At 34.2% G+C, this 16940-nt stretch overlaps 2 protein-coding genes across 2 annotated transcripts; one reads left to right on the top strand and one right to left on the bottom strand.

The window, feature by feature from the left end:
• Nucleotides 1-7219: 7219 nt before the first annotated feature.
• On the top strand, nt 7220-9482 carry LOC143540285 (rac-like GTP-binding protein RHO1). The gene is made up of 7 exons (XM_077033390.1): nt 7220-7359; nt 8154-8241; nt 8338-8447; nt 8547-8610; nt 8897-8961; nt 9065-9130; nt 9208-9482. Exons 1-7 carry the CDS (start codon nt 7261-7263, stop codon nt 9307-9309), a joined length of 594 nt encoding a protein of 197 aa, XP_076889505.1. The 5' UTR covers nt 7220-7260; the 3' UTR covers nt 9310-9482.
• Nucleotides 9483-12436: 2954 nt separating this feature from the next.
• LOC143540284 (F-box protein At4g35930-like) lies at nt 12437-14297 on the bottom strand. The gene is made up of 4 exons (XM_077033389.1): nt 13806-14297; nt 13640-13714; nt 13432-13541; nt 12437-13345 (listed from the first exon to the last, which is right to left on the bottom strand). The coding sequence occupies exons 1-4, from the start codon at nt 14193-14195 to the stop codon at nt 13078-13080; spliced, it is 843 nt and encodes a 280-aa protein (XP_076889504.1). The 5' UTR covers nt 14196-14297; the 3' UTR covers nt 12437-13077.
• Nucleotides 14298-16940: the final 2643 nt, after the last annotated feature.

The following is a 16940-nucleotide window of genomic DNA, read 5'->3' as shown; positions in this document are numbered from 1 at the left end:
AACAATAAGACACGATGCATACGACTCCGATGGTGATGGTTGTGATGTCTCAATGTTGATGGTGATGGTGATGGTGATCAAGGCTAGCAGGGGCCTAAGGGCAACGACAATGACACTTTTCTTTGTGTTTGAGAAGTGTGCTTTGGATATTGTGTAATTAATCAAATAATTTCATATTAACTTAACTTTCAAACGAATTATTTTATTTCACATTAAAATATAATCTTACTTGATCAATAGTTTTCATCTAAATATTCTCATTCCTTTATTTAAGTTTCTAAATAGAGAATTATCAACTCATGGAATTTCAAAATTAATATAAGTTATCAAGTTAGATGTTATTGTTTTTTTTCTTTTTTTTTTTGTCGGGCTATTCTTTGTGATAGTATTCACTCCGCGACACATTTATGTTATCATCAACCACTCTTTTCTTTTGAATGGTGAACACACCTCATCCTTCAAAATCTACTCCTAGAATCCATCATTGATACGCACGTACACTCTTTGAGTTGATATATAAGTGATAAGATTGAGAATTTGTAATCAAAGCCTAGCTAAGCTTTTCCAATTGGTACTTTTTTTAAGTATAGAGGGTGAGCTCCAGAAGGGAGGTGAGTTAGAGAATGAAAGTGACTTGGACGGAGGAGAGTAGGTGGTGTTTCATGCGGATAGATGTGCTCAAGCAATAGTGTGAGTGGGAGGGATATGGGAGAGACAATGTGTCAGTGTGACATGTAGATTTTTAAGAAAACAGTGTGTGTGAGTAGGGATGAGATTTTTTCCCCGAACAGCTATACTCGTAACTGCTCAGTATCGTACTGGTATCCGTGCCTGTATCCGTATGTGTCTATTGGGTACGGGTACATGTACCCAAACTTTCGGGTACAAGTATGGGTATTACAGGTACCGATACCTGTTTAGAATATGTATGGGCTTTTATTAGGTTTCCAACACTAATGACTTAACTTTCAAACGGGATTTTCAAAACCTAATATATATCAGTTGAATCAGCTCCTTCTCGATCTATATGTGTATATTCATATATTTTTATTTCATGTATGTGCAATTGTTTATTGTTTATATTCATTAAATAACATGTATTAACTTTCTCTCTTGTTTATACATATAAATTAAGGAAGCAATAAACAAAGAAAATGAAGAGGGAAAATGGAAAGACGACTAGCGAAAATTAAACGAATATTTAACTTTCTTTCCACAAGTTAATTTTGTTTTAAACATTTTGATAAAAAAAATTTGGCGAGAGTTTGTATGTTTTGGAATTCATTACTTGATTATGAATGAATTTTATATTATGGTTTTTTTTTTCATTTTTAGTTTTAGTATTATGTTTTGGTTGTGTTATTATGGTTTTGATTGTGGTATTATAGATAATTGTTTGTCAGTACTGTACGATACTGATACCAAGTTTAGCGAAGACTTTTTTTACAAAAAAAAAACAAAAAAACAAAGTGGTACCAAAGCGAGTACCATAACCAGAGGTACCTGCACCCGTACCAGTACTCGTACCCGTACCATAAAATTGGGTATGGGCACCAAGATTTACTGATTTTAGGTATGGGTACTTTCGGGTACAGTTACAATACCGATCTCATCTCTATGTGTAAGTGACGCCCAGGTCAATTCCTAGACAAAGAGAAAGGGTGAGAAAATATTGGGGAAAGCACCAAGAGCGTCTGAAATAAGAGCTCTTTGAATCTTGTTTGAGGAGAGAAAGGGTGAGAAAATTTTTGTGAGTCGAGAGAGAAGAAAAAGAATATAGAGTTTTTGATAGTTTTTAAAGTTTATGAGATTGAAGAGGTAGGGTCGTACACCCACCTAAGAGGCGGCACAGGCCTCCGCAAGGCGAACCTACATAGTCCATGGAATAGCCACACCGAGTACAAAAGTACAGGGCGCTGACACACATTTGCGTTGATGGAGTTCTACAAGGCGCCAAACACTCTCTGACATCTCGGGATAGGTGGCGCCAAAGATCTTTCTAGGTATGGTGCAAAAAGGAAGTTTCTCATTGAAAAGGACGCCCATCCAATAAGAAACTGACAACACATCGTCAATAATACTACACAGTACATATGTCACCATTAGTCAACTACTTTATGCACCAACTTCGCTTGGGTATGCGCAAGCCCTCTGATTGGTAGAATTCCTAACATAGCATGTGACTCATACCTTCTCTCCTTCCATCCGGCTATAAATACCACTCAACCTCCAATGGTAAAAGGATCCCTAAACTTCTCTGTGAGAACACTCACTAGTGTTTTGCTATAACTTGTATTCTATACATGATCAATTCCATATACTGATTCTCACGCCGGAGGATGGTTACAAGAAGATCCCCCCCCCTAAATCTCCTTCTCGTAACGAGCATACGGTGTTCTATTTTTCAGGTGTATCAACTCGTTTAAGCCAAATTAAATCTCAACACTTGTGGGAAGCATTTAATTTTAACCCAATGGCTAAGTAATTAGGCCAAGGGTTTATTTAGTGTTTCTTCATTGGCGCCATCCGTGCATATTGGCTAGAACTAGTTTTTGTTGAATTTTTCAAACCTTCGGTTGATAATTAGTGGTAAAGTGCCTACTCCTATGGCCGGACAGGCGTCATTTGTCCAACAAAAGACGAATTCGGCGGCAGTTACAATCACGACCAATGCGGGGGACATCGCTAACGCGTCCAACCCCCCGCATAATTTTACCGTTATGGCAAGCACCAGGTTTCTCCGACAACAACCGCAATCCTCGTTGCCACCAAATGTCATGGCATGGTGGGAAGCAGAACAAGAAAAATTAATTGTGAGGATGCAAGAGAAATTCTCATCTGGAGTTCAGCCCAGAACTCTATTCGGCGGCTCTTCAAGTAGTAACGAGGCGGTTGACCAGGGGGAAGAGGAAGATGAGCACGAATCAACTCCACACAGACATAGGGTGACGAAATCTCTATGTGGTGGGAGAACTGGAAGCCAACCCAGTGACCAACACAAGGTGCAGCGCTCACGCCACACAGCCTCGTCACGAAGAGACGACCCTGACTATGAAGAAAGTCAAGAGAGGACGAACCTCCAAATTGCACCCAACAAAAACATCATCGAATACCATCCTAACGCCAACGTTAATTTCTCTAAGCCTTATATAGGCCCTCATTGGCCTTAACTCAATCATTATTAAGAAAATCTAAAAGCAAAATAAGGGGTTTATCCCAAAACTTAAAGAATCGTGTTCACCATAAAATTTTTCATTTTATTTCTCTTTATTTCCAACTTATTTTGATGTGCATTATTATATCTTTCTTTTTTTTGAACGGTAAATGAATCTTCCAAATGAGTTATTTGCTAATGTCACACCCCGACTAGCACAATGCGGAAGCGTAAAACGGGAATGTAACAGACACCTCTGATATCAACACATTGTTTATAAAGAAACATTACAAACTAATTTACAATATATTACATTTCTTTGTTCTATCGTTGTTTTCCAGTCTAGGTGATATAAACAAAACTAGTTCATTAACTATACATTCTTACTACTAACATCCTTGCCTCTATTCACATAGCATCAACCACACACTTCAGGTAAGTAACAGATCATCAAATTACTCCGATTTAGGTACACCTGAAAAGCAGTTTAAAACGGGTCAACTACTAGAGTTGGTGAGTTTCACGAGTTTCAAGAAATCAGTAACGAGTATTCACAAGTCAACACTTGTAATCATGAAATAAGTATGTATGTATGTAAATGATGTATGTGATGTAATTATGCTAAGCTACAGTGAAGCCTGGACTGTTCGTGTTGCGTGCCTCCATTTCCCACGCTCAATCAACCACTGTGGCCCCTTTCCGCCCACAACATGCCCCGGTTGCTATGTCTAACACTACATAGCTGGTTCGTAAAATTTATGGTCATGTGCAAACGGTTTTGGTGTCTCGGCAAACCGTGCCGGCTCCGTTTGGGTTTGTCAAACCAATAGTACTATTCACAAGCCACCGGCTCGAAGTTAATCACTGTGATCGTGGGGACTTTCGTGTGTTAGCACTTAGATAATTCACATCATCACATGTTTCAGATAAGTATAAAGATATAATCAAACATGCTTTTCACCCCAAAAGTTCGTAAAACAGTTTAAAAGTAGGGTCATGAAACTCACAGTTTAGTAGATAATCAGAACTGTATCGGCTCGTGGTTTGTTCGGTCCGCTATCAGTAGTTCCTATAATTAATATTATAATAATATTAATATTTTAATATTATTATAATCTCAATACTAAATTGGGCTGTATAACTAATCTAGGTGTAGCTGGAACGCCCAGAAAGTGGCAATAGGCTTAGGTTGTGATGTTTTTCAATGTCTAATACTTAAAACTGAACTTGGCTCAGATTCCCGTTTTCTCAGCTGGGCCAAGTTGTTCGTTTACGCGTTTAGAAAACAGTTATGGGAAAATAAGCTTGGGTAAATGTATTGGTTAATAAAATGATTAAGTTATAAAAAAGGATCACATACTGGGGTCCCGGATTAGCCACGGGACCCGTTTCCGTTTATTCAGTTTGATTTGAGAAGAAACGCGCACAATCCACCCGGATTGTCCAGGTTTCTCATAGAAAAGTTCGTTTTTACTTAATTAATCCAAAAGTATGATTTTTGATCACTCTTGGTGTTTTGATATTCCCGCAAGTTCGTTAGACGCGAACTTCCCGGTTGTTATAAAAACTGAATTTATTTAATATTCAAATTAGCATAATTAATTAACCGTTAATTATTAAATTATGAAAATTTAGAAAATTATCAATTAAAATATGTAGATTTTTATAAAATTATTTTTGGAATTATTTACTGATTTATTAATTTATAAAAATTTATTTTATCAGCTATATTTCGCCCGAAAATCATCCGTTTATCACAAACAATTTCCAAAAATTCCACAAAAATTCCTGAGTGCCCAAATCATGTCCTAAATCAACCTGTATCAATTCCAGAATGTAGAAAGTTCGTGCAATATTCTTTTCGGCCCAAATTCGGCTATAAAAATTCACACGAACGCAAATAAACAAAACACCTTTAAACTTCTCCAAATGATCCCAAAATTAATATGTGATCAAAATACATCAAATATGAGTTCCCAGAAAAATTTCATAATTTTTGAAGTATTTTAGCTATTTTTCCCAAATAAACGTTCTAATTCGGTAATAAATTCGCCAAATATTCTCGGATGGTCGAAAAATTACCAAATTTGAACAGGAACTCATTGATATGGTCCCTAATGTCCCTGAAAAATTTCAAGTTCTAAAAATATGCACATCACAACCTTAACTTAAATAGCCCGTAAGCGAGTGTTTCGGCATTACCTTAGCGGGTTTGGCTCGTTTCCGACTTTTTAATCAAGTTTTCAGGTTCTTGTGCTTCTAAGCAAGCTAGTCACAAGTCCTATATCACAAACCAAGCAATATTTCATCAACATAACAGCCCTTAACTTAGGGTTTCGGCTAGTGCACAAAAACGAACTTTTGAACCGTAAAAACGCCGTTTCAACCCTTTAATCCGTGTTTATGGCCAAAAAAAACTATCAAAACTGGTTCCTTACTGTGTTTATGATCAAAACATGTTTATGGACCATTTTTAGGATTTTTACACGGTTAGGAATGATTTTTAGTAACCAAGACATGTTTTTATGGTATTAAACAAGTTTAAACAAGTTCAAAAGCTACTTATTTAAGCCCTTTACCTTAGGGTTTGGAGGTTTTCTGGAATTTTAGGATGCAGCTGCTTGGACCTCAGATTTTATAAACCAAATTGGATAAACAAAGCTTCCTAAACAAGTTATATAAAAAAAATGGGGGGTGGGGTGGGCTGGTCCGATCGGAAGGATGGGTTGGGCCCCCTTGGGCCCATTTTGGCCCAGCAATCTGTTTTCTCAAGCCCAATACGAAAAGCCCGGTCCAAATTTAGTTCGGGTTCGGTTTTTGGCGCAAAAAACTTATCGGGTGCGTTAAACAACGCGAAAACGAGTGTTTTTCGGCTAGTTTTGTGTAAAATTATAAAAACATACTATATGTTTGTGAAAATCAAAAATATTTTCACGGATCGCTTAAAACATTTCAAATAAGTGTTTGGTAAGTCTTTTTTGGCTTAACGGATGATACAATGCTTGGTTTGTAACTATCTTTCGCGTTTAAATCTATAGCGGGTAGTTAAACGAGCATGTTTTCGTTTTACTTGTTTGCTATCAAACTAAGGCCATATTTCTAATGTTTTAGCTTGTATAGATCGTATATCACTTATAGATGCCCCCCGAGATATATGGGTCATCACCCGACCCGTTCGGTTAATCGTTCGTTTATTACACAAAAGGCGTTTATTTGCTTAATCGGTAAATACGTACTGAGGTGTACCTTGTTTTGGCTCAAATGTCACAGCTAAGGCAACAAAAGGTCAACGTCCGTGAATTTTCGTCCGAAGGTACGACAGGGTAATGAGATAAAGCCCGTTCAGTTTAAGAATCTAACTAGTGAATGTCACTAGTGCCGCCGAAAACTAAATGCAAGATTCAGGCACATAAAACATTAAGCTTTTCCTTATTACTCCACTACAGGCTTATTGGCTACAATTATACCGTTAGATCAATAATTCTTAAACAGATAAAAGAAATACTTTTCACCAGAAACATTAAAAAAAAAAAAGGAATCATAAATACGTCTAAACTACGTTACAGAAAAATAATTACAAAGCCCTTGGATTAAATCATTAAATTATTAAAAGCAAGTCTTAAAAGCAAGTCCTTATCATCATTTTCACCAAGAAAAGAAAAGAAAAGAAAAATGATTCTAAGAATTGAATCAGAGACAGTTGTAAATATAAATAAATGAAATTGTGTCATTACATTACAGCAAACATTAAACAAAACCCATCTTCGTTGGCACCACAACAACAAAACCCCAAATTTCAGAATTTTCTTCTTCATCTTTTTTTTTTAATAAATCAAGAAACAAACCCATCTGCACTACTCAACCAACGGCATTGTTTCCCGGTAGGTTCTTTCAGTTCCTAATCTTTAGCCTTTCAATACCCACAAATATCAAAACCCATCATTCATTATACAATTTTCCCCCTTTTTCTAGGGTTTGCTGGAAAAATTGCAAAATTTGGATCAATTTTGACAAATTGAAGGTGGAATTGGTGAAAAGGGAGGAAATAAGAAGTGGGTATTGGAGGAATTGAATTGGTGGTGATCAGGTCTTCTGGGTTTTGAGATATGAGTGCATCAAGGTTTATTAAGTGTGTGACTGTTGGTGATGGGGCTGTTGGAAAGACGTGTTTGCTGATTTCTTACACTAGTAACACCTTCCCAACGGTAAGAATTTGCGGGTTATTGTTGGTTTTATTATTCAACTAATTAATTGTTGTTGAAATGCGATGATCTTCTGTTATTCTTGTTCTTGATTTAGTTGTTAAAAGTTAAAATATGATGATGATGATGATATTTTGGTTTAATATTTTCTTGATAAAGATGATGAATTTTCTTTAAAATTTTTTTGGTTTATTCTGTTATTGATGTTCTTGATTCAATGTTTACTTGATAAAGATGATGAATTTACCGGAATTTTCTGCTATTCTTGTTGTTGATTTAATTGTTATTTAAATGCTATTTTTGGCTGATTTCTTCTAATCTGTGTAAAAGGGAATCTGTTACATTTTTTTATGGCTAAAGATAATGGATTTGCCTGTATTCTTTTGATTTTGTGTTCTTGTTTCCATTGGTTGAATATGTTAATACTCTTTTGGTAGATTTGTGTCTTTTATGAAAATTATTATCCAGTGTGATGAGATTCTTTTTGGGTATCTAACTATCCATTTTGATTTAATATTTCCCGGATGCAGATAAAGAATTTCCTTGAATTTTCTTTAAAATTTATCGGTCTATTCTGGTTGATTTTTATCTAATTTAGGAAAAGTAGAATACGCGTATGATGACTTTCTTTCTCAGGAATTTGGTTTGAGATACTTATTAAGAAGATATCTTATCTTGTATTATTTTATTCTGTTCTTGTTCTTGTACTTGATCAAAGATATAAATGCTCTTTTGATTGGTTCTAATTTAAATCATGGGATTTTAGCTAAACTCTTTGTTGATTGTGGTTCAAACAGGATTACGTCCCAACGGTATTCGATAATTTCAGTGCAAATGTAGTTGTCAATGGAAGCACGGTTAATCTAGGCTTGTGGGACACTGCTGGTAACCTTTTTAAAATGCGTCTTACTTATTAATTAACTTTATTATATTTGTTTGATTCATACATTGATCTTTTGTTAATTGCTTTCCATTAAACAGGACAGGAAGATTATAACAGATTAAGACCGTTGAGTTATCGTGGAGCCGATGTTTTCATTTTGGCATTCTCACTCATTAGCAAAGCCAGCTATGAAAACGTCTCCAAAAAGGTTAAATATTCGTCTCTTTTTTGGAAAAGAAAATCTTATGAAATTCCTGTAATGTAATGCCTTTGATAATTTGAACTTCAATTGTTGTTTGTTTTTCAGTGGATTCCAGAATTGAAGCATTATGCTCCTGGTGTCCCAATTGTTCTTGTTGGGACGAAACTCGGTGAGTTTATTGATCCAAAACTATTATGTTTCCTTGTATAGTAAGATATCTTTTTGGTATTTGAAGTTGTTAAAAGCAGCCAATGATACAAGATAACAATATGATTATACATTTTTTTAAAGTATCATTTTGGTTTGTGTAATTTTTTGAGGTTGTGTTGATTTGGGTCTACAAGATTGTAAATTTTTCGCCTTTTTCTGAGTATCTTTATATCATTGATCTATAATGAAATTTTAACTTGAACATATTATGGTCCTAACATAATTGAGTTCTTAATGGATTGTAGATCTTCGGGATGATAAGCAGTTTTTTGTTGATCACCCTGGTGCAACTCCCATTACTACTGCCCAGGTACTAAACTTGATACCCAAAATTAGTCTTTTGCAGTATTAACCCATTTACTTTTGAATGGATCGACCCGTTTAGCAGAATGATAAATGTTGACTTTTTACAGGGAGAGGAATTAAAGAAGACAATTGGAGCTCCTGAGTACATTGAATGTAGTTCAAAAACACAGTTGGTAAGATTAATCTTTTTTTTCTTTTTGTGGGGGTTTGTGATGTTAAATACTGATGTACATTTTTTTTTAATTTTCAGAATGTGAAGCAAGTTTTTGATGCTGCCATTAAAGTCGTTCTGCAGCCTCCAAAGGCGAAGAAAAAGAAGGGAAAGGCTCAAAAAGCATGCTCGATATTGTGATCAAGAAGATGAAAACTAGTTGTATTTCAGTGTTGTTCCATACTTGTCTTGAATTCGTTTTCATATGTTTGTTGATTTGTATTCTGATCTTTAAGTACTTGAAGATCGTCATGTACTAATCCTGTATTTTGGTCAAGAATTCGTATTTCAATGCTCATTTCTGCTTGTGCTTGTGTCGTGGTAGTTCTAGTTAGTCGAAAAATCGAAATCTGTCATTGATTAAATACTTGATGAAAATGATCTTTATATGGTTACAAAATTATAATGTTTGAAAACAAAGATGAACTTCAACATGATTATTATAATGGCATATCAAGTTAACAATTCAACTCATGATATTGTATCTTATTGGGATAGAATTATTTCTAAATTTGATCATCATAACATTTTTACATTTCCTACTTGTATGAGGATATGAGTGTACTGTATGAAAAATTAAGATATATGGTCATAATATAAATTCTATTTCATTAGCTAAGAAAATTTTAAAGTATTTTATTTTAATATATTTAATACTAGTCTTGTTTATAGAATATACACAAGGTTATTATGCAGGTTTTGAATGCTACATAGGTCCCTCTATAAGATTCTGTTGCATAATATTAGTGGGTCAACAATACATAGTGTAATCACGCCAAATTTAATAATTTTATGTGAAAGGCATGCTATGTAACATGAAGTTTACATTAAATAGCATTGGCTTCTCATCAAACTGAACATTTTTCACTAGATATAACAGTTCTCACGAGACACGAATCTGTATTAACAGAACAAATATGTTATTTTGAATACAAATATTAACAACCGGTAGTTGTTGTGTCTTGGTGTGATAAATCATAAATGTGAAGTTCCATACCACAAAGAAAACCAATGCACATCATTTATGAAGAGTTAAAGCATTCTTGTGACCCATACAAGCTCACCATCACTTTCGTACAGGTTCACTTCATTAATGAACTACCCTCTTTGATGCACGAAAATGTATATTTCATGATCTTTAAGGCGCAATTCACGTGGATTGTCTATTAAACGATCAACAATTATTATGATTCACGCTAATACGATGTTAACTAGATTTCATAGCCTTTTTCTATTGTTTGAAGTGAAGTTACATTAGATTTAGTAGAAAAAAATCAGAGACTTTTTTACATTAATTGAAACGATATTTAAATTCGTATGAAAATATATTTTTCATTAAAGTTAGATATCACACGCATGACAGTCTAAAGGTCGTCACATGTTATCCTTTCATCGATTATCCGTTGATAATACTTGTCGATGTTCCCTGGATAATTTTTGTCAGCAATCCGCCATTGAAGCACTTATAAGTAATTTCTGCTCGTGATTCGTGAAGCCTTTATACTGCCCAGTTTCTCACAATTTTCAAGGATAAGTGATAACCACGTACACGAATAAACAATGACTGTTGGAGAAAGTCTCTCGTAATAGATCGATTATGCATTATTTATTTCAAAAATACAGTTTTGAAAAATTCTTACATTTTAGTGATAAATTAACTCTTTTTATTTTTTATCATGAATCAAGATATAGAATGCCCAGGCATATTTGTAAAGGATGCACATAGGTTGCCAAATGCATCAATGTGTTACAAAAATATGGATTTCACATGCCCTAGCATAATAATATCTTATAAGATTTGAGTTATATCAATTTGGTTTTGTGTGTTTGTTTTTTAGTACCATTACTATTAAATAGATCATGTGATACAGAATGAGACACCAACATAGAAAATGAAAAAAGTTTTTACCACTTCTCTTTTTCATGGTCTACCTCAAATATAGAAGCTAGTGTATTAATGCAGTATATTATCCTCAAATATAGAAGCTGGTGCTTTAACATAATTGCTTGCTCCTGTTCGCTGAACAAAAGATATTGTTTCTTAAACTTACGTTGAGCGCTATCATTGTACATACACTTGTGTTTAATATACGGTGAACTTGTATTTAGTGCTAGCAGTCAAGATTTTCAATTAATTATATTCAAACTTTGTGTTGGTAATTGAATGTGCTTATTGTGTTTGTGTTGTTAATTGAATGTTCAAGATCTTCAAAGTGCATTATTTGTTGTATTGTGGTGGTGCTGCTGTTAACTAAATGTTCAATTTTTTTTTTCAGAAATAATCAATTTTACAATTTTTTCACATCCTTATCATATTTTTGTGATTTATTTTACTAGCACAGGTTCGTCTGTAGCCGCCATGGTCGTTGTAACTGTATCGACACTGGACTTAAGCGGTGGAACAACTCTTATCAGTTATTCCACCTCTTCATCAATGGCTAGACTGACTTGTTGTGGGGTGAAATTTATATATACTTCAGCTAATGAATTATGAATGAATGAATGAATATTATGAAATTTTGATCTCTTTATTGCTCTAGTTTCTCTCTTATGTATAGTTTGATGGTGAAATTTGTACTAGATTTTGTTACAAAATGATTGATCCATATTTTTGTCGGATGTTAGTGAGACTGAAGTGGCTTAATGTGTAAAAGGTGAATTTTATAATAGATTTCGTCAAGTAAGCTTTTGAGCCATTCACATTAATCACATAGTCAATAAACTTATTCTGTGAGACAGCGAGAAACGAAAAACGTATCGTGTTCATGAGTTTGCCATGTTAACCTGATGAATGTCTTGTGTATGTTACACTAACCATGCGTGGGTCATACAAAGTTCTCCAAGGGTTTCAAAAGTATTCAACACTCTGTTCTGGTTTGTGTTTTAAAAACTAACATGAAATCAAAATGTTATACATAACATTAAACACAGCATTTGTAACCGAGATTACTGTTGTTCAAAACCTCGTACTCACTTGATTCAAATATTCCAATTCCATTCTCTTTTATGCTTTCATTTCATAAAAGATGCCTTGTCGATGTATTATGCAGGTTTTGAAAATGCATAGGTCTCTCTATAAGATTCACTTGCTGTTGCATAATGTGCCAACAACACATCATGTAACCACGCTAAATTTAAAAAATTAATGTTAAAGACATGTTACGTAACATCAAAGTTCAAGGTCACATTAAATAACATTGTCTTCTCACCAAAACAAACATTTTTCACTAAATAGAAACAGTTCTCACAAAACACGGCTCTATATAAACAGAACAAATACATTAATTTGAAAACAAATATTAACAATCGGTAGCTGTGACTTGGTGTGATAAATCATAAATGTGAATCTCCATATCACAAACTAAACCAGTGCACATCATTTAAGAACAATTAAAGCATTCTTGTGACCCATACAAACTCACCGTCACTTTCTTGCAGGTTCACTTCTTTAATAAACTACCTTACATGTTCAGTATACATGCAAAACTTTATAGTATTATAGAAGTATGTCTCATACAAACAAAACCAGTACACACATCATTTATGATGAATTACAGCATTCTTGTGACCCATACAAGCTCCCCATCAATTTCTTACAGATTCACTTCATTAGTGAACTACACCCTTCACATGCAAAACTTTATAGCATTACAGAAGTATGTCTCGTACAGACAAAACAAACCAACATCTTAAAACAAAGTGTTCTCACACTATATACAAATACATAGCATTAAGCATATTATATATTATTCAATTATAAACCGTAGTATTCTACCACTCGTTGACCTGCATCAAGGTGATGACTGTCCCCTTTAGATTCTCAAAATTGTACCACCATACTTTAGCTATCCTACGACTCGGGGGAAGGGGGTACTACTGTACATGACAAAAGGATGACTCGAACGAAGACTAACGAAGTTTATTCTGAGCAACAGCCTGACAAAGCTCAAGCTCTTCATCATAGAACAACACGCGGTTGGAAGCAAATGGTTTGCAGATTGGTTTTGGTACTATAGATGGAACAATATACCTAGGAGGAAAAGCTGATTCTTGGAATAAAACGGCTGCAATTTGGCGCATTTCGGTTAACTTTAGGCGGGAAGGAGGGCGTGGTCCATGTCTAGGTGCTTTTGGTGTGCTTGGTAGTTTTAAATCTTTGTTTCTATCGTCACCCTTACTATAATAGATTAGAAATCATGTCATTAGATGATATATCAATGAATAAAATGACAACATTACAAAACTAAAAATTGAGATTTTTACCTTACAAAAGGCCAGCGTTCAGTAGGTAGCGGTGTTGATGTGCATAGCATTTCTTGTCGAGACCTATCTGGTGTGGTGTAGTTAAAATAAAATTGTCGAGCTATCACAGCCTAATGAACAAATATGCATATCACTTTTAAACTTTGCTTTCATCGTTAAATCATGGTGCGACGAATATTAAAAAAAGGAAATGGATAGAAAAACTCACAGCTTTTCTGACTCTTTCAGAGACATGAAAAACAGCTCTCAGCTGGTCATGATGGAGGTGACAAAGTATCTTAACCTTGAATAATATACAAGAATGAATCACAAATGTAAACCAATTTTACTCCAAAACTATATGCTAATAAAAGCGAAGATAAAACGTGCATTACCAGCAATTCCATAGGGAGTGATTCAAGCCTGGATTCATAATCTGACTCATCTCCTACAGGGTGTGGCATCTTCGGTGTTGTTGGTAAATTATTCTCCTTGATCAGATCAAGCGGTCGAGCCACAGGACTACATGTGAACTTTTCAGGTGATAAAATTATAGGGATGCCACCAGCATTATAATTATGAAACAAAGTAACACTCTGAGTATTCTCTGCATCCATAACATCAACCGTTTTCTTCCCAATATCTATGCATGACTTTGAAGTTGACGCCTTGCTGTTACGCATCTGAGCAAGAGCACCTGGCTTTAAATACCTATTAGAACTTTTTATACGCCTCTTCCGCTTGGAAGACTTCAATGTTTTCTCCTTAGGGGACACTTTACCCATTCTAGTTACTACTTGCTCCCTCTACTGCTTCTCAAATGCAGAGTAACATTAGAAGCAAATGCCACACCTAAACAAATTTAATCACATTGAAAATCAATAAATAAAAAATTACTTAAACCATAAATAATCTCCAAAACAGGTAAATAGCAACATCAGCACACAAATACTAAATACATATTCCTAACATCAAGATACATAAATTCAATTTTAAAATGTAAAACTGAAGCTGAAAGCATACACGATACAACTAGTGCGGTCAGCGGCCTATATGGTATTAAGTATTAACATGAATGAACTTCTTTTTCTCCTAATATTAAAAAGAAATTCAGTACAGAGTCGGTACCGTATCGAGTTTACCCAATTTTCCATAAATTCAGTATCAGTATTTTCAATACCGGCACGCACTATACCATACAGAGATTAGCAATTTGTAACAAGTGCCAATACCGTACCGAACCTACATCGTCCTGATGGATTAAGTACGGTATTCGGTCCCCACTTTTCCAGGAATTCAGTATCGGTATTTTCGATACAGATACCATTTGGAAACCAATGCCGACACCCGAAAAAATCAGAAACTTAAAGCTGAAACGAACATTAATTAACAAGTAGAGGAGAGGAGAGACTAGCCTGACCTGTAGAGAGAGTAGATGAAGCAAATTGGGGGAAATGGAGGTTGCTAGGGTTTTAAATCTGCAATTTGAATTTATTCCGATTGCCCGCCAAAATTTGTTATATTTTATTTTAGGAAAATAAAAACAGTACGTAAGTCACGGAGAATCCGAAGTCTGTATTCTGTCCCACCCGGGCCTATCGTCCGGCCGTAAATCGCGCTATATTTTTTTAAAATGATTTATTATTATATTTATTAGGGGCAAGTTCATATAATAGTAACCAACTTTCAAAAGTGTTTCAATTAGGTCACTTAACTTTAAAAAGTGTTCCAATTAGGTCACTCAACTTTCGTGTTTGATTAAATTAAAAGTTTTAACATATTTTTTTAGCCAATTTCTTTTCTGTTTCACATAGAAAATCTTTTTATCTTTTTTTTGAAGTTGACGTTGAGTGACGACGTGAATTTTATTTTTTATTTTTAAATTTTAATATAATTAACGTTTTTTTAAAATTTTTAAATTTAACTACATATATTGCAAATTCCGACACCCACATCTTATCATCCATTTCTTTCTTGACGTACACAAAAATCGGTGAGACTTGACTTGAATATTTGGTGACCCGATTTGGAAAAAATATGCATTAGTGATCTAATTAGAACACTTTTAAAAGTTGGTTATTATTCTATGAGATTTTCCCTATTTATTATCATGTACTGTTAGAAAATAAAAAATTAAGGTGACTTGGTTCATGACTCTTAATTAATAATTAAGAATCCATTATGAAATAATAACAGTCAATATCATAAATTGGTTTGATAAACTTTTGTCAAACATCTTGGTCAATTTGTTTTACGGTCAAACTTTTGACCAAGGGTGTCATAATTATGCATACGAATAAATAAGCTAGGAAATCAAATATAACCGAAACAACCAAGTCGCTAAAGAGAAACATGACTGAAACAAAATCTCAAATTGCATTCAAGAAGTGAAAATCTGATTGTTAGCCAATGCCAGTAATACATATGATAACAAATTATATAGTTTGTATAGTTTCAAAGTTGTTTTAAGCGTTTAATAAACTCATCACGTATATAGCAAGACCACAATTGATGAAAAATCTAGTAAGCTTAAATTAAAACACACTCATTAATTGGGATTTGGCTTAATTTAATATTATTTCTTGTTCAAAGAGATTGCGCGTCATTAGACCATATGCTATGGGCGCTCTTCAAACGGCGTGTATGGCGCGGAACACCGCCGCGGGGCGCCGTCGGTGGGGGCACGGAGGGGAGAAGGGCCGTCTGGACGACCAGCGCGGAAGGAAGGGTGGTGGGCCCTCTCTTTCTTCATCTCTCACATACATACATACATATATATATATATATATATATATATTTCAGAAGTATTTTTGCAGCGAGAAATACGAGAAGTAATATCATCCAATCACGTATTTTCTTTTAATATTTTCTTTTATTTATATATAAGGTTGTAATGGCCATTTTATTTTAATATTAAAATTGGTAAATCCTATTAACTTGCGACCGTTTCATCATCAGTTATCATCATCGATCATCTCCTATCATCATCCATCATTCAATTTAAACATTTGATTTCATAATCCCAGATAAAGAGCATTCCATTAACCTAATTATATATTGAATGCAAATATTATTCTTGATTACGATTTCTATTTCGATTTTTTACATTCACCAAACTAATGTTATGCCTAATATTATTCTGCTCGATCCATATCAAGCTCCAATCAAAACAAGATGATACGGCTAGTCAACATCAGTAAATTCAGGTTTATATCAATTTCGATTCCCCCCCCCCCTATGTGTAAGTATGATGATTTTAATTATTAGGTTTCGGTAAATTAATTTCATGTTATTATAGTATATGACAATTTTCTGTAAAATCAACTTATTGATTGATAAAGTATTCTCAATTACTCAACATTTATTTTTAATTATATATAATTTTAGTGTTGATTTTATTCAATTGTTATCTCTATCCCAAGATGTGTTTGATTATTTGTTTTTATTTATAAAAGATCAATTTCATTAACATGTAGATGTCTTACTCAATATACAGCCATAAATGTCCAATTATAATTATAAAACTGTTT

This window comes from Bidens hawaiensis, unplaced genomic scaffold (genome assembly GCF_021521415.1).
Source record: "Bidens hawaiensis isolate Kalapana, Puna unplaced genomic scaffold, B.hawaiensis_p1.1 tig00012186_1, whole genome shotgun sequence".
Classification (NCBI taxonomy): domain Eukaryota; kingdom Viridiplantae; phylum Streptophyta; class Magnoliopsida; order Asterales; family Asteraceae; genus Bidens; species Bidens hawaiensis.
The sequence above is the reverse complement of the archived record's forward strand: the minus strand, read 5'-3'. Positions and strand labels throughout refer to the sequence as shown.

Bases quoted from the DNA above. Each gene is read 5' to 3' on its own strand.
- LOC143540285 (XM_077033390.1), top strand. From the start codon at position 7,261: ATGAGTGCATCAAGGTTTATTAAGTGTGTGACTGTTGGTGATGGGGCT. The intron at 7,360-8,153 runs GTAAGAATTTGC...TGGTTCAAACAG, and splicing joins CTAGTAACACCTTCCCAACG to GATTACGTCCCAACGGTATT. The intron at 8,962-9,064 runs GTACTAAACTTG...GACTTTTTACAG, and splicing joins CTCCCATTACTACTGCCCAG to GGAGAGGAATTAAAGAAGAC.
- LOC143540284 (XM_077033389.1), bottom strand. From the start codon at position 14,195: ATGGGTAAAGTGTCCCCTAAGGAGAAAACATTGAAGTCTTCCAAGCGG. The intron at 13,542-13,639 runs GTGAGTTTTTCT...TTTGTTCATTAG, and splicing joins CTGAAAGAGTCAGAAAAGCT to GCTGTGATAGCTCGACAATT. The intron at 13,346-13,431 runs GTAAAAATCTCA...AATCTATTATAG, and splicing joins GAACGCTGGCCTTTTGTAAG to TAAGGGTGACGATAGAAACA.